This window comes from Fukomys damarensis, unplaced genomic scaffold (genome assembly GCF_012274545.1).
Source record: "Fukomys damarensis isolate Sample0158 unplaced genomic scaffold, DMR_v1.0_HiC HiC_scaffold_30, whole genome shotgun sequence".
NCBI lineage: Eukaryota > Metazoa > Chordata > Mammalia > Rodentia > Bathyergidae > Fukomys > Fukomys damarensis.
Window position 1 is genome coordinate 13,187,339 of NW_022900942.1, and position 20,402 is coordinate 13,207,740.

The 20,402-nt window shown below is 34.2% G+C and overlaps 1 protein-coding gene across 3 annotated transcripts in view; it reads left to right on the forward strand.

The window, feature by feature from the left end:
• Positions 1 to 20,402, forward strand: part of Neto1 (neuropilin and tolloid like 1) — a 106,326-nt gene that overhangs the window by 71,303 nt on the left and 14,621 nt on the right. For all 3 annotated transcript variants that reach the window (XM_033757458.1, XM_033757460.1, XM_033757461.1), the window contains exon 4: positions 6,063 to 6,291. In XM_033757458.1, coding sequence (XP_033613349.1) covers positions 6,063 to 6,291 — 229 coding nt within the window. The remainder of the gene's footprint in view (positions 1 to 6,062; positions 6,292 to 20,402) is intronic.

The window sequence follows — 20,402 nt, forward strand, 5'->3', positions numbered from 1 at the left end:
AAAAAAAAAAACATAAATCTTGATTAATATACAAACTCAATTGTCTTTTATGGTATAGTTTTGATAAAATTACTTGTATGATGGTGAAAAGTGCTGAAGGCAGGATTTTAAACACTCAAGATTTCTAGGTCTAATCATGAGCAGTGGAAATAAGGAAACAGCAGGCATCTTAAATTTCCTCACAAAGAGGAGTTTTGTGACATGAGTAAGGTCTCCAATCAGTTGAATTCAACCCAAAGGAAGATGGTATGAGTGAGCTTAATCTAAACAGATGAGCCCATCAAAAGTAGAGTTTTCCTACAGCTGTGAGCAAAGGAGCAGTCAGAGAACCGGAGCAGTCAGAGAACCAGAGCGCCAGGCAACCTCTGCTGGGAGGGAAGGGGAGCCCGGATAAGTAGTCATCAGGACCTTAATCTTGCAAGAAACTGGGTTTCCATTCTTAGTAAAGAATACAATCAATCTGGGTTTTATATTTCTAAAATGTAGAACTGTGAGATAATAAATGAGTGCTACTTAAAGCTGCTAAAGTTGAGGTAATTTGTTATGGAGCAATGGAAAGCTAATGCAATAGACTATGGGTAACAATTATAATTGATTAGTGACAAGCACTAAAGGTTCTGAAGATTAAACCTGCCCTTATCTCCAAAAAGAGAATACATTTTGATAAAGGGAAAATTTTAATTGTTTAGATATGTACCAAAATGTTATGTTTTAAATTTTTTTTATAAATGAAATATGCATTTTTTTTACTGTTAGAATTTAGAGGGCTGCTCAGACTGTCTTAAAATATTTTATATTTTCCCTACCTGAAAATCATTTTAATATTATTATACCAGGATTTATGGTTGTTTTTATGTGTTTTAAAATTTCAGAAAACAGTACGATATCCTAGTTTTCTTTTCCAAATAAAGGGAATATTACTAGCCTCAAAATTCACATAATATCCTACCTGAGATTATAAAGCAAAAAGGTCCAGTCACTGATAAAGTAGCAACCACCATATCCTGGGCTACACAATTTTTAGACTGTGATTTTATTAATAAAAGAATCCAGGAATATTGAAGTCATGTAGAAAACCGGCAAGTCTTCAGTTACTGCATATATTCATAACACAGGAGGAGGGATCAGGTGGAGCAGTTGGTATTAAATTTTGTTTGTTAAACTATTACCTAGTAAATTGTTAGCCAGATTTTATTTGTTTTGCATATAAAAAGGATTCAGCCTTCCATATTATTGTGATTTGAAAAACAGATATCACCACAAATTGCTTATGTTTTGAAGTTTCCCATGCCTTGTTTAATAAATCATCTTGTCAGCTCCAACTCTTGCGATTGATTAATAAGAAGAATGCATCAAAATGATTCACTGGGGAGAGATTATAATCTGACTATTTTGCTAGAGTTATGCAGAAGGACTGAAAATTTTTCTGTCATTTACTGCCTCAAGTAATTCTTTCTCTTAGCATTATTATGGCACAAGTTTTAAGCTAATGAAATGGTCATTCCAATCATAATGCACGCAGAGTTTTTATGTGACAGACATAGAGCTAGTGAGAGAAAACCTCATCAGTTTTTCGGGTAATGAAATTTCAGCTTTTGCACTATCTGTTCTGGTCCCAGTGAAGTAGAATTCTCTACTGGTATATTTTATTTCTTCTGCTACATGATATAAAAATTAAAGTGAAAAAATTGTGAAATGTTTCAGAGCAGATTATATAAAGTCTAGTGATAGTAATTGTTCACTTCCTCTACAAAGGGTATTCTGTTTAATAAGCATATCCTTTGAATACAGAAGGTATGCTGATAGCAGTCATCTTACTTCACATACAAGACAATCACCTCATGAAAAATTCAGACACTTTAGAACTGTCAAATGACAAAGCATGCAAGTTGACTTCCTAACTATAGAAATACTCATGTATAAAGTGAACCTATTTCTAAATAACTTTAAGACACCCATTTAATTCAAAGGGTCACATTTAAAATTCTATGAATTTCATTTATATTTAGACAGTCTACATGTTTCCTAGCCCTTCTGGCTTTGCTTATCTATTTTTTGTTTGATTACTTATTTGTTACAGTTTGTTTCATTTCCTTCAATAACTTTCTTTCTAGAAGAATGTCATTGAGGATGTTTTAGAAGTTTTCTGTGAGTGAGCCTGCGTATTTTGACAATGAGTAACCAAACATCAGATCAATCTCATTACAGTACCAACTCATGGCTTATGGATCTGTGCCACTTTGAAAAGTTTCTTAGTTTTTCTGAGTTTTATTTTTCTTCATTTTAAAATGGCTCTAACAAGTGTTCACTGCTGTTTAGAGAACTGAATGAAATAATGTATTAGAAAGGCCAAAAGCTACTGTTAATATGCCAAGCAATTTTTCCCCTAATAATAGTTTTTGCATTTCAAATTATGTTTCTGCATGAAGTGTAAGAAACTTGAAATAGTTGTTCAGACACATTAGGTGACTGAAATACTTTCACCAGTCAAACAGCAGGTGCTTCTTGAAGTAATTAAACATTAATTACATATTTTTTCTTATGTGGGTAGATTATTAGGTTTTTAAAACTATTGGGAAAGAAGTTTTTGTGTGCTACACTTCAAATAGTGGAATATATTGTGGTTTTTACCATTATGTTTGTTTCTCTATGGGTAAATTTGTATAATGTCAATTTAAACTGCATATTATTTTGAGAGTTGATAAAGTATGTTTTAGAATATATGTTTAACTTTTTGTTGCATTCTACAAGTTTGTCAAACTTGTACCTACATTTTAGTTTATATTTTTATCCCATTTTCAGTGTGTGTCAGGAGGGTAGTCGTGTGGTGAAAAGAATGTAAAACCAGAGTTGAGAATTTTAATTCTATTTAAAGCCTTCTGTATCTATTTGCTGACTTTCTTGAACAAGTTGTTTTATTGTTTATTCCAGTGTTTTTGTAAAGGTCATCTGAAAACCCTACTCTTTTTAGATAAATTGTGTATTTGGAAAACAAAATAGAGTAGCTGTCAAGGGTTTAGAAGGTATAATGCTTTTCAAATATATGCTTTCTTAAATTAAGACATTTCTGGAATTCTCAGTATAACTTCAGCAATTTATTATTGCATTTGGAAGAGTAGATCATAGATGGGCTATGTGGGTAATATTTGAGATTTTGGTTTAATATAATAAAGCAATTACCTGGGCAGGTAAACTATAAAGGCTTTCTTGGAGTGAATGTTTCATGTGACTATGACCATGGCAGTTAACTTAAAAATCATCATCTAAATAATTGGAAATTTTAGGACAGCTTCCACCTGAATGTTGTCGCAGATTGCCTGTGTATGAAACCTTTGTTACCAGGCAAAGCATAGTAAAATTCTACCGTTTTCCACTATTGCTCAACTTCATTCATTTTTTTTCCTATTTCTATTATTTTTCTTCTCAAAGTTATATCGAGTATTTCACTATGGATATCACATTTCATTTTTAGCTTCTTACAATTCCACAACATATTTTCATGCACTTTTGTGTCATACTTTAGAGCTACATTCTATCTTCAAGAATTACTTCTGAGAGCTGGGGATTTAGCTCAGTGGTTTCAGCGCCTGCCTTGCAAACTCAAGGTCCCGAGTTCAATCCCTGGTACCAAAAAAAAAAAAAAACAAAAAACAAAAAAAGAATTACTTCTGATAGTTTTCTACTATAAATAAGAAAATGACTATTCAATATGGTTATCATTATTTTATAGCACTCAATTCAATCCCGGTTAAAAAAAAAAAAAAAAAAACAAAAAACAAAAAAAGAATTACTTCTGATAGTTTTCTACTATAAATAAGAAAATGACTATTCAATATGGTTATCATTATTTTATAGCACTTAAAATAATGTTTGACATGTCGATGTCTAATAAATATTTGACAAATACAATAAATGAATTAATAAACACAGATTTTCCAACTAGTCATTCATAAGTATATACACTCCAAAAACTTTTATGGAATGCTCGCTTCATGTAAAACATGGTTTAATGCTTAGAATGTGATACTATGGACCACTACCCCAACTTTCCAGGGGCACAGTTTAATAAAAACAACGAACCACCTGGACAATAGCTCAAATAATGTTCAGAATCATAATTTAGCATACAATGGAGAGGAAAAATTCTGCTAGAATTGAGGTGTGGGATAAGTGAGAAATTCTTTTATCGGCATCCAACTGTTGAATGAGGCCTTGACAAATCAGAAGGAAGTTGCTAGCTGAACATAGAGAATGCCATGCCTACAGTCATGGGTGCAGAGGTTGACATTTTTCAAAATAAGTGTATTGAATGTGTGTTTCTTATGAGAAGGCAAATATGTCTGTCTATGATTTTTAAAATTATATGCCAATTAATAATCTTGATTAAAGGAGTGCAATTACTAGATTTGTTGCTTAGAAATCTAACATAGACTGAGCTGAGTTTTTTAACTTTCGGGCTGGGTATGTGAGGTAGTCTTGGAAATCTATACCTCACAAACATCCAGGCAAGTTAGGAGACAGTTAAAATGTCATTAAGTGTCAGTGGACATGGAAAACAACTATTTTTAAAGAGAAATGAACAGAGGCTAGTACATATTTCACTAAGAACACTGAGTAAGGGCTAAAGATAATTGAAATTTTTAAAAAAGATAATTTAAATGGTGAAATGTTAAATTTGGGGTAAATATTCCAGATCTTGGAAAAAGTTTTTGCATGAGATTTGTAGTATATAAAATAAGAAAAAAATGCATATAAAAATGAAAAATGAATTTTAATTGAATGGATATCTTTAGTTTAATTCCACGTTACATAGAGGGGTATGAATCTGAGAGGAAATAGCCTATAGGCATGCATGTTAAAGATAAAACAACATTTAGAAGCAACCTGTGTGAAAGATGCCCTTTTGTTATTCCAGAACAATTCCAGATGTCTCTCTGACAGTGCCTAGGCTTTTATTGTTTTGTTTTGTTTTATATATAATTCCTACATCTTAAGATTATATCTTGGTGTCAGGATTTAGCTGACACACATTTTCACTAGTGGTTTTCTTTCGTTCACCCTTATGTTTACAATGCCATGATGTGTGCCCATGACCAAGTAAGAGAACAAGTTGTGAATGTTGCTGAATTGTTAAATGAATGAACAAATGTCTTTATAGACATCTCTGGTTGAATTGATGGCTTGTGGTTCTGAATAAACATTGGCACAGAGTCAGGCAATGCCTATTGACCAATAATCAGTTTTGGAAACAGATTGACATTGTGGAAGGATTGTGAACAGGGGTGTTAGGGGTACCTCATGCCTAATTTCCAACTTGTTCCTTCTGAATCTGAGCTCCCACATCTGACTATGACAACATAGAAAATTATAAAATTACTAGGAGTTTTCGAAAATAGTAATGTAACTTGCACAGTATTTTTTTAACTTATTAAATGTGAACTTAATTTGTGTTTGTGTGGAAGTAAGGGAAATGCTTGTCTGTAACTCTGGACAGGATGATCATAGATTAGCTTTTCCTTTTAAAAGTTTTTAATATGCCCCACTTTAAAAATTAAATAGTGTAGTTACGCTCAAAAATTTAAGCAAACTGGACCTAGAGACTGTCTTTTAATAGTTTTTATTTTCCTTTGGTAGTAATGCGAACAATTTCTTTCCATACATCTTTGGAAATAAAAAGCTGTGGAATTTAAAGCTACGTATTAAAGACATTTGAAACTTCTTTTTTCTAACCAAAGTAAGCAGTGTATAAGCTGGTAAAACTAATAACTAACTCCAAATAAGTTATGGGAAGATATAAGAATCATTTAAACCAAAATACACAACTAAGGAAAATGATGCGTTTAAGTAAAGAAAGGATAACAACATTTGCAAAAATACATTAAACAAAATATTTTCTTATTTGTCCAGCTTCCTGCTATCCACAAAGTGGGGAAAAAAAATAATAAGGTTGATTGCAATCAACACCATCTTGTGAGACTGAAAATGAGAAAGGAAGCTCTCTCTGGTACTTTCTGCTTCACAATCACATTTTGAAAAGAAATCATTTTATCTTTATTTTACAGATATACTTACGCTTCTTGGACTATGAGATGCAGAATTCAAATGAATGCAAAAGGAATTTTGTGGCTGTCTATGACGGAAGTAGTTCCGTGGAGGATTTGAAAGCTAAGTTCTGTAGCACTGTGGCTAACGATGTGATGCTCCGCACAGGTCTTGGGGTGATCCGCATGTGGGCAGACGAGGGCAGCCGAAACAGCCGATTTCAGATGCTCTTCACATCCTTTCAAGAACGTAAGATTCTCAGCCCTTGACTGTCCTTCAAATATGTCATATGATCAAGTCTCATAAGCTGGTAACGGTGTTTTCTTCATGCAGTTTGAGCACAGCAGGGTATTTCCTAATGAGTTGTGAAAATCACGGAGATTCTTTCTCCTTCATTTTGATCCAGTGATAGGAGAGTGTTACTGTTATGTTCAGATTCCTTATTTCAGGGCTCACATCATAGTAAATTGTATTTACCTTTCACTTAGCTCTTACCAAGCATATGGAACTGATGCTGTAGCTTCTAGTGAAATTTCAGTTTAATTCTTAAAAGGAAAATACCTGCATAAAAATATTTGGTAAGCTTTTCTTGCTGTCCCATTTGTTTCAAATAGGTTTGCAAGTACTGTCACAATCAGGGAAAGAGAATTGCTTGTAAGAGAGCAAGTGGAAAATATTTCAAGAAATATCTAAATTGGTACAATAAATGATTCTCAAAGTGATGTACTAAGTGCAATAGTTATAGGAAAGTATATTCTAACAGATACTGATGAATCATTAATAGATATATTTGGAATGTTCCTCAGAATCCCTGAATATTTATGTTTTATGCATGTATGCAAATGAAAAAGAATCCTGAGAAATTCAGCTTTAAGGAGTTGGCACTCTATTTCCAAGCCATATTAATTTTGTTTAAATAGAAAAGTTAAAAATATTTTTGGAGTTTCAAGGATTTTTCCTATTAGCAGCAGCACAATGGCCAGTGTGTTTTTAAAAATCACAAATGCTAAATATATTAGGCAGATTCATATAATGAATAAATAATTGTGGCTTTAAATTCCCCTCCAGTTACTCAGTGGAGAACTCCAAAGCACCAGACGTTGTCAATGTCACTCACTTTTACTAAATCTTGATATCATCTTTCAGAGTGTTAAATCTTTTTCATAGATTTGTCATAGATTTAAACAACATGTCAATATCCACATGTTCATTTCAATAGTTAATTAAGATGTTAGAGGGCGCATCTCTATTTCAGTAAGGTGTTTGGAGGAGAAAAAAGTTGCTCATCATTTTCTTGCTAGAATATGAAGAAACTCAGGCTACAGGAAAACATTTTTTGGTATCTCATAGCTGACTGCTTTGCCAAATCCAATGAATTATGCCTTTGGTGAGGAATTTTGGAATTCTGCATTTCCAAATTTTATATATATATTGCATTACATATAAATGTTAACCTTTTAAAATTAATTTTTATTTGTTTTTAATTGACAAAATAATATGCGTTATCAAGTACAGCATGGTGTATTAAACTACGTATATATTGTAGAATGATTAAATGTAGCTAGTAATAATACATTTTGTTCTTGAGAATTTTTCATGGTGAATACTAACTATTTTGCCTACAGAAAGAAAAAGCATAAAGTAGTGGACTATGCTGATTGGCTAGATTTAAGCATTCCACAAAGTTCTCTATTTTATTAAATATTTTGATAGGCTTTTGATAATACCATATTGACAGCTGATTTTGTATAATCTTAATAACAAAATTACAGAATCTAATATTTTAAATGATATAATAAATATTTTAAAAGACATCGTATCCTAACAACACTATAAAATATAACTGAGATAACCCTAAATTTTATATTATATTAAATTTATACTGTTGTATTTTACAAATTAACTATATGATGATATAAAACACTGACTTAGGATTTTTTTTGTTTTGTTTTGGTTTGGTTTTTTTTTGACAGGATCTCATTATGTAGTTGAGACTGACCCGGAACTCACTATGTAGCCCAGGCTGGTCTCAAACTCATAGCATTTCTCCTGTCTCAGCCTCCTGAGTGCTGGGATTAAAGGTGTGCACCACCACGCCAAACCTGATTTATGATTTTTAAACTGCTATTTTACTCAAAATCAGTGTGAGCCACTACTTTCATTATAAATGACAAAAAAAAAAACATAAATCTGAATATGATGGAAATTAAGCCATCATGTGAGATTTTGGGCTTATGAAAAGATGCACTGCTCAAAAGGAAAAAGGACTGGCCTGCGTTTTTCTGGGTTTTATTTTTATTTATTTTGAGGGGGATACCGGGGATGGAACTCAGGACCTTGCACTTGCCAGGCAGGCAGTGAGCCACTGAGCCAAAATCCCTGGCCCTTTGTGGGTTTTAACAGGGAGAATAACTGGAAGAGGCTTGCATAGATGTAGAACCATCTAGAATCATGAGAAATGCCACAGAGAACTGTTAACCTCAGAGTTTTGTGTTGTTACTGTGGTTGAAAATGTGATAACTACCTTGGCCTGGGTGATACGAATTAATGTCTCAAAAGTAAGACCAATGTTTGAAACTTGTAGGAAAACTTCTGAGTACAATTTATGAGGAAATGTCTAGGTCATGTGAACTGCGAACCAGGAAAATTGAAGGCTGCCTATAAAAGATACTGACTATAGGTAGTGAATCAGCCCGAAAACGTAGTGTCTTCTGGCATGATTGGTGAAGAGGAAGCATATATATTTGACAGCAGATTTTTAAAAAAAGCTAAAGTGTACTTTCCCGTTCAACTCCAGAATGAATTAATAACCTCTACAATCTCAGGATATCTACAGGGATAAGAACTGGCAAATTGTACTGTGTGTACATCAAATATATCTATTAAAGATAAAAGCTCAAATGTTATTATCTGTGACAAGCATTAAAGCTAGAAGTCATTCAAGAGGTTTATCAGTTAGTGATTCAGAAATGCAGGGTGCCTTTCCTCACATTTATAGCAAGTGCCTTCCAAAACCTATTTGTCTCCCCTCCGTCATTCTCCCAGCTATGGTGTGAGTATCTATGTTCCTCCATGATTCATATGTTGAAAACCTAATCACCAGTGTGTGGCTGTTAGAGGTCGGGTAGGAAAGTGACTCCTGGCACAGCCCTCATAAATGGGATGAGGACAACAATAAAAGTGTTCGTGTGCCGCACTGCGTCTCCTTCTACCCTGTGAAGACACAGTGAGGAGGCCCCATCTGTGAACCAGGAGACAAGCACAGACCAAACACTGAATCTACCAGTGAGTGTCTTTCTTGCTCTTGGACTTCTCATCCTCCAGGACTGTAAGAAATAAGTTTCTGTTGTTTATAATCTACTCAGTTTATGGCATTTGGTGATTACATCCTAAACAGATTGAGGTTTTTTCCAGTTAATTTTTGTTATGATGATCCCCCCAAAGCCCCCTCACACTGGATAAAATGGTGCAAAATTCTACCTTTATATATACCAAGGTTAGAAATCATCATGTAATGTATAATCAAGATATTCCAAATAAGAGAAAAAAACTTCAAAATAACAAGGGATAGACTTCCACTTAGAACTAGGGGCTCTGAATTATTGGGACCTTAAAGAAAAAGCTGGGGGATTAGGATGATTCAAGTTGCTCAGATATCATTATTTTCCTCCCTATTAGTGGCTAAGAAAGGACTTTATATTACATTTTTATTGCTTCAGCTGGTGATTGTCGTTGTTGATGATGAAAACAGATTGTGTAAATCATAAAGAAAGGAAGTTTTATTTTGTCCCATGGTTCTGGAGGTGCAAGGTCCGGAACCTCACGTGACAATGGGCTATGTGCTGACAGACACCAAAGGCCGTGCAGCCATCCATCACGTGCAAGAGAAGTAGACATGGGTTACTTTGGTTATCCCTCTTCCGATAAAGCCACAAGGATTCCATCATGGGGTTCCACTCTGATGGCTTTATTACTTCCTAAAAACCATATTTATTACATCCCTAAAAGTCATATTTATATTAGATTTCCACCCTTTTTATATTTCACAGTGGGGATTAAATTTCAGTACCAGTCTTCAGGGACAAACCGTATTAATTTCATAAGAATAGGTATACAAATTGTCTTCTCTTTACATATATATATATACACACACAATTTTAGTCCAATAAAATATATAACATATCTAAAAATTAATATGTTTTTGTCACCTCAAAAAATCTATATATTGCAATCCTCACCTCCAAGGTGAGGCAGTATGTGGCAGTAGGGCCTTCATGAGGTGATATTTGGTGAGATCGGGGAATTCTTAGAGAGATTAGTAATCTTACAAAAAAAATGAGGGGAGATCTCTTCCCTCTTCTGGCAGCTGAGTTTGGAAAGAGAAGATGGTTTCTATAAAAACAGTGGCCATCATCACCAGACACTGTAACTGCTGGGTACTTGATTTGGATCCCCAACCTCTAGACCTAGGAAATAAAATTTCTGCTGATTATAAGCTACTAAATTTATGACATTGTGTCATGGCAGCTTACCTGGACTAAAATAGAACGTACTCAGTAGTGTAATGATATCTGTTAAATACGTTTATGTTAGGACAAAAGGGTATTTTTTTCAGGTGTCAGAGGAGAGTTTAGAAATTGTCTATTTCCATCCCTCTTTTATAAGAACTCAAACAAAAAAAAGAAAAGGTCCAGGGAAGTTAATTGCATTTCCCTGCTAACTCTTAATCCCATATTTAATTTGTTGATAGGACTGAGGCAAGAATAGCAGTCTGCATCCCAGTCTCATGAAGCCTCTTGTGTATAACTTGGGCACTGAGGGACACTTCTGTGATAGAGCTCTCAATTTTCTACAAGGAAGTCTGAAGGAAAATAGGGAACAGCTCAGGTCAGACGTCAGCACTGTTTTAAGTACTTTACAAGCAGAATTTTGATGCTTTTGTTCCTATTTAATACATATTCTGGCTACACATGATACTTACATGTTATAATCATGAGAATTTCCAAGGACTAAAACCGTTCTAACAAAACTGTAGTGCAGGACTTCTATTATGATACATACTAACCTGAGGACGGATGAATACCAATGTTAATAGAATTTCAAGTCATCATACTTTTACATTTGTATCTGCATAAACTAGAGGACATGGGAAGAATGAATCTCTAAGGGAAAGTATAAATCCCTTAGAAAAGTCCTCTGCCTTTTAGCTTGCAGGTACACATGAGAAGCATTTTATAAAACGTGTATTAGATAATGATAGTTGCAACAAAAAATTCACTAATACAAGTGATGGGGAGACCGTAAGATCATTGCAACCAGGGCTGAGAAACAATGCCTGTGGCCTTCCATCTCCTGGGTAGAGCATGGCAGTTCCCCTGCCTGGCTCATCCGTTCCTTTGATTTCTTCCTGTCTCATCAGGGATTATTGCTGAGCTCATGGCACCACATTGGTCTTTACTGCTGCAAAACTCTTTGTCTTCAGAATGGCTCCCATACCATATCCTTGATAGGCAAGACACAAATCTGTATTATTACCAAAGGGGCAATCTTTTACTTTGTTAGGTTGCATGATTTTAAACATCCTAAATGACATTATTTGATGTATTTAGTCCACTCTTAGAAGACCCCATGTACTAGTGATCCAAAACAGAAGACAAAACATTGTACAATTGAGTTGTGGCTTATATTTTGCAAGGAAGGACTCTCTAAGAAATAGTATTTAGCACTTCAGATGTGTTCTGAGCTAATTGTAAAATTGTTTTATAAGTACCTAATTCACTATCATGGTTCAAAAAGCAATAAATAAGAGACAGATTTAGATGAGAAGCCCACTGTAGTTTAAAAAGAATCTGATTTGAGATAAATATGCCATGTATTGGAAAATTCTTACACTCATCATTAAAGTATGCTGTTTCACTTTATTGACTCGATCGCTCTAATATATAATATGAAATGACAACTTTTAATAAAGTAATTTATCTTAAAGAATCATGCAGTTTATTTAAAATTGATTATATTTGGTGATACTCTTATTCTGAATGTACTTATTCACAACCAATTATTATCAAACTGTGTATTTATGATTAGCCTTCCAATACGGAAAAACAGAGACCTTAATGAAAAGTGCCTGTCCCAATAGAATTACTTGTTTCCTTTTCTGAAACAATCTTGCTCTGTGTTTGAACATGAATTCGTGATGATGGGTGTATAACATGAGCAGGGTCTAGTTTCGACTTCTGAAACTCTACATTTAGCTTCTCATCTGCTCTTATTTACAGCTTTTACACCATAATATATTAAGTAATTACTATTTGATTAATGAGTAACATATTTTGATTGAAAACAGGCATACAAATAAAAAGATAAAAATACTGAGGTTATAGGGAATGTTTATAATAATTTTTAGAAATAATGTTTTAAGTTTCAAATTAACATGTGACAAAAGACTAACAAGTCTGAGCTACAGATTTACATATAATAAAGCAATGTAGATATAATAACATTTGAGTTCCATTTAAATTGAGTTCCATTTAATTTTTTTCTCATTAAAAAAAGACTCGCCTCTTAATAGAAGCCTCCTATAATTCCCTCCCTTTGAAACAGACAGAAGCAACAAAAAAGTAACCTGTGAGAGGGAAAAAAAGGAATCACATGATGAACAATTAAAGAAAAAAGGCATCAGAACAGGTCCATTTGGGAATTTCCCAGCGTCTTCCGGTAGAAGAGATATTACAAGTCAGAAATAATTGCTGAACCCGTGGCTTAAAGAAAAGACTGCATTTTTCTTGTACAAGCATTGCTAAAACATCAGAAATATCACAGGCTATAGTATTTAATAAGAGAAAGACCTTTAAGAGGTTAAAATTGTACTTTCCAGGTTTTCTACATCAACCTCAGGGCCTTCAGAAGGATGAAGGGCCCTGGCCTTCACTGTCTCACCAGAACCCGGTAAAAAGAATCATCTTAAAGGGATTGTAAAGGTGACTTTTTTTCCAAAAGAGAAAAACCCCACTGAATCTCAAAGAAGACCCACAAGTTTCTTGGGAAAATTATTTCAGCAGAAATACTGTCCAAATGGACTGAAAAGAACAGTGAGAGATCTCAATGAAAATAAAAAGTTGTCAGAATCCTCACCTTCTAATGACATGAAGTAATCTGAATAAAATTGTACACATGCAAATATATGTTGCTTTTCATGAGAAAAGATTACTCAGCAGAAATAAAGCTGCAAAGGATTTTTCCTAGACTCTGAAACATGATAAAGAAAAATCACCTTGTACCCTGGTGTGTTTCAAAAGCATTATAGCCTCCTTACTACTATTTCCTTTCCATTCTTCCATTCTTGAGCCAGATTCTTAAATCTGCACTGCCACTAAGGGTTGGAAATGCTGGGCCAGGGAGCTTGGCTCTGTAGTTTCATAAGCTCACATAAGGAGAGAAACCACCCCAGGCTGGGCCCCTCAAGGGCCATATGGGCCCATTTGCTTCATCTATGGCCAGGGAGCTTGGCTCTGTAGTTTCATAAGCTCACATAAGGAGAGAAACCACCCCAGGCTGGTATGGGATAGTTCTCAAGGGCCATATGGGCCCATTTGCTTCATCTGCACCACATGATTTCAGTGATGAGATTTCATGCTGGCGAGTTTTAAGAGAAATTTTGGATTTTGAGTGAATTTATATGTAATGTTCCTCTCCTGAAAGTGTTTTGCAGCAGTGAGGGCAGGAAAGCACAGGCAGCCAAAAGATTACCCTAGGAATTTTGTTTGACCTTATTGTCTCTCCTTTTGCTTGGAAAAACAAAAACAAAACAATAAAAAACCCGTATATACACTCATACAAACTGCCTTATTATATGGGAGACCATGTGGTAGGGACTGGAATGTCATTCTTATGACTTGAGAATGTCCTTCAGCTGTCAGCCAGCCAGAAAGTAGGACCCTCAGTTCCATAATCCCAAATTACCGAGCACTTCCAACAACTTGGATGACCTTCAGGGTGGCCTTCACACTGAGATGAAGCCCAACTCCAGTTGAGTTCTTGACTTTAGCCTTGTGAGGTTGTAAGGAAGGAACTCACCTTGGTCCTACCCAGATTTCTGGGATACAGATATGTGCTATAATAAATAGCTGTTGCTGTAAGCTGATAAATGTGTGATAATTTGTGACTCAGTATATAAAACTAATGTATATTCCTACTGCAATGATGTGGGGTTGTTAATGATCTAAATATCAAATTTTAAAATATAATTATTAACATATTACTGTTCCTAAGTGTGGTAGTTAGTGAGCTGTGCCAAGATGCAATTTTGTGAAAGGAAGAACATATAACCACTCCAACCCCAGTTTGACTGTAAAAGTTGAGTGATTGTTACTAGTTTCTTAGCCTAATCATCTTAGCCACATCATGTCTTGTTGTGATATTTCTGTTATTCCACATCTGCTTTTTTTCAGTATATGATTAAGCATTCAGGAATTGATGTATGAAGTTGATTAAGATAGACACTTCTAAGATGCTACCTACCTTACTTCATTCATTCAAATTTAACTCCAGTATGTGACTTCAGAAAGTGTTCATTTGTTTCTGGTAATCTCTTCTGCACTCCCACCACACACTTCCTCATTTACTTTTTTAGTAAATTAACCAGTAAAACTGTATTCTACAGAACTGAATTCTCTTCTTGTAGAGGTTTTTCCAATAGCATTTTTCCATCTTAGTTGGATAGATTTCAGTGTTCAATTATTATATTTTTTTCTTTTTAGAACACCGTAATGCCTTATATCTGCCTCTTGCTTACAAAAATCAGCATTCTGTCTTAGTGCAAACTCCTAATTTTGTAGTAACTAAGAAAAAAGTCATATTATTTCAATAGGCTAAATTTGATGGATTCTAGAGAAAAATAATTACAGATTGTAACATAAATGTTAATATCCAAGTGTGCCATGTTCAGTAACATCCTGCCAATGCACACCAGCCATGCTGATAATAATTTGCTGAAGTTTATCTTTTCCAAGCATTTTGAGGCAGAAAAAATGCAGACGACTTTACATACTTTCTTAGTTATGAATAAATAAACTAACACATTTTCAAAGTTAGATTTCTTTAAGCAATCAAGAGCTTTCAAAGAAAGAAAAATCTTAATCTTCTTATTTAACATTTCACATCAGTAATTCTTGTTTGACAATAACATTTTTCAACTAGAAAAGGTGATATCTGATACAATAACAAATTTGAAGAATTACTAAAATCAAATGTATTGTATTCACTCAGTATTTCACCAAGTAAAGAAAATATTATATAACTAGAGAAAGCAATGTCACCAACTTAATGTTGAGTATAAGTTGACATCTTGCTCTAAGGATCTCAGTACCTCCCTATTATTACAATTAGTAATACTTTATTAATGTAGGAAGTATTTACTTATGTATGCCACATAGCAACATAAACACCAGATGGCATAGATATAAATATTAACAGTACAAAAATTATGCTGGGAGAATTGTAGAATGTATGTCATACTTTGGCAGGTCTTCTGAAAGTAGACATAAAATACATGATGTGTAAAAGAAAACATCACTATTTCAAATATGTAAATTTTGAGATATGTATTAATATAAAAATCATTGGTCAAGGTAAATAAAAAATGAGCTGAAAAATAATAAACAATAGACAGTAAAGGATAAGGATTTATAACCCAAAAACTAATAGGTAAGTATTCTTAGAAAATGAGGCGGTGAATAATTAATATATAAATGAATTGCAAATAGTCTATAGTACATTAAAAATACCTACATGTAGTAGTAAATAGAGATGTACATTCAAATAGTAATGACACACCACTCTTATCTATCAAATACTTAAAAAATAATGAAATACTCAACTCAGAGATTCCATTGTGAAAGGAATGTGTGTGTGTTGCTGGTAGGAAAGTACAAATTTCCCAAGGAGCCATTCAAAGTTCCAAAATAGAGAAAAGCAAAGAAAAATTCTCATTTTTAATCTAAAATATTGACCGCTATGATTACTTACCTGTGATAGGTTAAAAAGAAATGAAGACAAATGGAAAATGCTTAAGTGGTATTAAAAGTTGTGTCTAAATGTCCCTCAAAGCCCATGCATTCATGGGTGGGGATGGCAGGATCTAGAATGTGGGATGCTGGGATTAAGGGTGTGATCACTAAATTAGCCTACTGATTGGTTTGGTGTAGTTCTGGGTAGGATTCAGGGTGTCCCATCCTGGATGTGAGTGCTACCCACACTAAAAGTAGATACAATATAAAAGGACAGAAAGAATGTAGTGTTTGTGGCTTGTTTCTTGGCCTTCTGCCTGCTCTGAACTGTTGGTCCTCTGTGATGCCCCTCTCCCATGCCACCCTGTCTTGGATCCAGCCAACTGTGCACTAAAACTTCTACAAACAGTGAGCCAAAAAACAAACAAATAAACAAAAAAAACTCCATTAACTTTGGGTTTTGTGTATTATGAATACAGGCAGCAAACTATGTTAAAATATAAAATGTGGGTGAGAGCTGTTACACAGTTGCTAGAGGCTCTGGGCTTGATTACCCACACTGGAGGGGGTGGGGGAGAAATGGCAAAAGCAAGCAGCAAACAAAACAAAACACATATGCATTACTAATATACTTTTGTATATTTATATGAAATACATATTTAATGTAGTTCATCTTATATATGTAATATACCTGTGCAGAAGATAAAGAAATTAAGTTATTACTAGTATTTTTGTCATTTATGCAATGCATATGTATTGTTTTGGTAAAAATTAAAATCTAGAAATATGACTTTCTGAAAGGATGCATTAATCTAAGAAAACAAAACAAAAAAAGAAATTAAGTTATTACCAGTATTTTTGTCATTTATGCAATGCATATGTATTGTTTTGGTAAAAATTAAAATCTAGAAATATGACTTCCTGAAAGGATGCATTAATCTAAGAAAACAAAACAAATCTATACACTTTTCTATATTAATAAAGTTGGAACTTATAAAATTTCAGAAAATAAATGATCAATGCTGTTTTAATTGTACAAATAGTTGAAGATATTATATTATAAGCTAAAGACTTATTCTTTTAGATTATATGATCACTATGAATTCAATACAATCAAATTTCTTCACCATTTACCATCCAAAACACATACAACTGATGACTTACTTAGTGACAAAATCTGACATGTAAGCCCTCATTTTTGCAATGCCCTTAGAACACTAGATGCAATATCAAGAGACCCACTTGATATGCCCTGAGTATATTCTTGAATTCACCTTAACTCATTAAAAGGTAGAAAGTAGAGATATGCTTGGCACATATCACGACTATGTGGTACATGAGTTGTCAGAGTGTCTTGGCCGAAAAGGGCTGCTGTCCCACATTAGTGATCTCATCCATTTCTATTTCTGTCCTCCTGTGGCCCCCCTTGCTGTGTGGTTTGGCCATATCCATCTCTACAGAAGTACAGAGGTACTTCAACATCCTGATCACTTGAGCAACCAGCTATTTGAGGTATTGGCAAGGTGTATTAGTTTTGTTTTGGTACTGTAAAAAAGCAATTTGTAGTTAGTTGTTTCAAACAACACAGATTACTATCTAATATTTCTGGAAGTCAGAAGTGGTGTGGGTTAAATTTCCTTGTCATCTTGACTGGATTGAGTCTCCTGTGGAGGTGATTGGACTATGAGGTCATTAATCTTATCAGTGGCTTAACCCACACATAATACCCGATACCCATAAAACCATAACTACAAAGAAGGGGTTTAGTTTGGCCCACAGTTTTGGGGGAAATCATTTATAATTGGCTGGCTCTATGGCAAAAACATCATGGAGAGAGGGCATGGTGGAGCAAAGAGGCTTAATTCAGGGCATCTGGGAAGCACTGACATTAAACACTAATGTTAAACATTTTCAGAGGTAGAAACACAAATCAGCTATTTGAAAAAAATCATTTCATTCTAAAAATATGCAATGGGATGATAAATGTTTAGCAGCACATGCTCAGTGTTGGCCTCTTAGTTATATACAATGACTAGTTTTTATTCCTCAGTTCTCTTTCTAGAAAGAAGGAGAAGCATTACGGACAGGTGAAAGTCTTAAATATATGTGTCTGAAAAGGAACAGAAGTTTAAAGGCAGCATTTAAAGGCTAGCACTGTATCTGTTAGCAGGAGAACAACATACTGAAACTCTGATAGTTAATATTTTATTTTCAAATGCACTGAAGCTATTGAGCAAAGGAAAATGATATAAAATGTTGTCTTCTGTTAAGAACCACCCTCCCTCTGTCTCTCTTTCCTTCCTTCTTTTTCCTTTTTCCAAACTTTTGTTTTAGTCTAATTGACCATAAAGCAAACAACTATCTAATATTTAATGGATACTTGATGGAATTTTATTACTGATTTGTTCATTTAACTCAAATTATTGAAAAAAGTTTTATATATAACAGTTTAATGAAATACTTAAAATTTAAAATCAGTCCTATAAAGCAATTTTTAGGTAAAAGAAGTTATCTCATTTGAATAAATCTGGATTCTGTGCATATTCATTGAATTACTTAGGGAATGTTGTAGAAGTTTCATAGACTATTTTAGGACACCATTGCTTTTAAATTACAAAGAATCTCATGGACACAATTATAGGCAACAGAGTTCTTAATAAGTTTTGGTAGGATCCTTGAAGAAAACAGATACTGATTCCTCTGACTGATTTTACAGCCACTGCAGTTTACATTTGTTTCTGAAAATACACAGTGTATGTTTGGAATAGAAAATTGTTATCTTGCATTGCTACCACTTAAATTAGCACACTCATAAACAAGGTTACTTATTAATGTTCTAATCTTTATTAAGGCTCTAATCTTTATTTGCTATTTTCTTTTTTGGAATTTGACAGATTCAATAATAAGCCAAATATGTACTTTTATGGGAACAATGTTCCTAAACATTGCCTGTTTCAGAAATGCATAAATCAGTCTTGAAAACAAACCTTGGATCACATGGCCAGGGTTTAATAACAATCAGCTTGTGGACGAGAAGCAATTTGACATTGTTCTCACGGCAATTGTAATGCTTAATTGCACACAATGAATAAATCATTGTGCAGCCGAATCACGGCAGACATAATGATAACATAACGTTTGCAATATTTTTTATAATGAAAAATAGTTATGATGTCGTTCACATTATCTGAGGGGAAAGAAATTGTCTTCTCTATGGAACATGATTTTCACATAAAGATGTGTTTCTCTTTCTTAAATACAGTAGCTCCTAGAACAATGAGGATATGCAATTTTAGCACTAGATTTAAAAAGAATCCAATAATTGTGCTTGAGATTAAACTCAAGTTTCTGAAACAAAATTTTTATATTAAAAAGTGATTAAGACCTATCTACTGAATATATATATTTCTGATGGTTGACGGTTTACATCTTCATATCCTCCCAAAGCCTCATACACCCATAGGTGGGTCTTTGGAGAGGTAATTGGATTATGGGCTCTGGTAATCTCTGATTTCGTCCACTGATGAGTTTACAACTAACTTATTTTTGGGAGGTGAGATCTGGTGAGAAGCATAGTCTGGAAGGGTTTGTCTCTTCCCCACGCCACCCTTTACACACGCTTTCTCTCAGCTTCCTGTGTGCCGTGTCACCCTGCCGTGCAGCCAGTCAGGTGTGGACTGAAACTTTTGCAACTGTGAACCAAACAAACCTTTCCTCCTTTGATTTGTTGGTATTGGGTATTATGCTCTAATGATGATGAAAGTAACTAAGGATATATAGTCATGTTTCTGTGATTAGAACACTACAATTAAAAACAACAATCAGTGGTGAGCTATACATTTTTATTCCAGTTTTGTCATTTTAAAAGCCCATAATCTAATCATTTATAAACGGTAGCTCTGATATTTCAGGTAATTTCTTCCATCAACTTTATTAAGAAAAGTTTGAGATTCCTTAGAAATTAATACCGTTGTTATTAAGATATGACTTTAGTGAGAAGATAGCATTTCATATCCAGTGTGCTTCTTGAAGAAATTTTGCCATGTAAAGAATCAAGTTCTGCCAATAAGCATTCATTAAGATCTACAACAGTACACGTCGCTCCCGTACATTCTCACAGGAGGAGGCAGATACTGGAGATAAGATAAATGCAGGAGACAAGCTCAAGTCCTAGGAACTACCGTGGGAGGAGACACTGTGCAGTCACACAGTAGGGAAGAAGTGGTGCAGGCTGAGTGGACTGCAACCCCTGACTGCAGTAGGACCTAATGCAGGCTATGGGTGAGCAGGGACTTTCAGAGTGGAAATTGTGGTGGACCAAGGGGCATGGGCATTTGAAATTTAACAGAACTT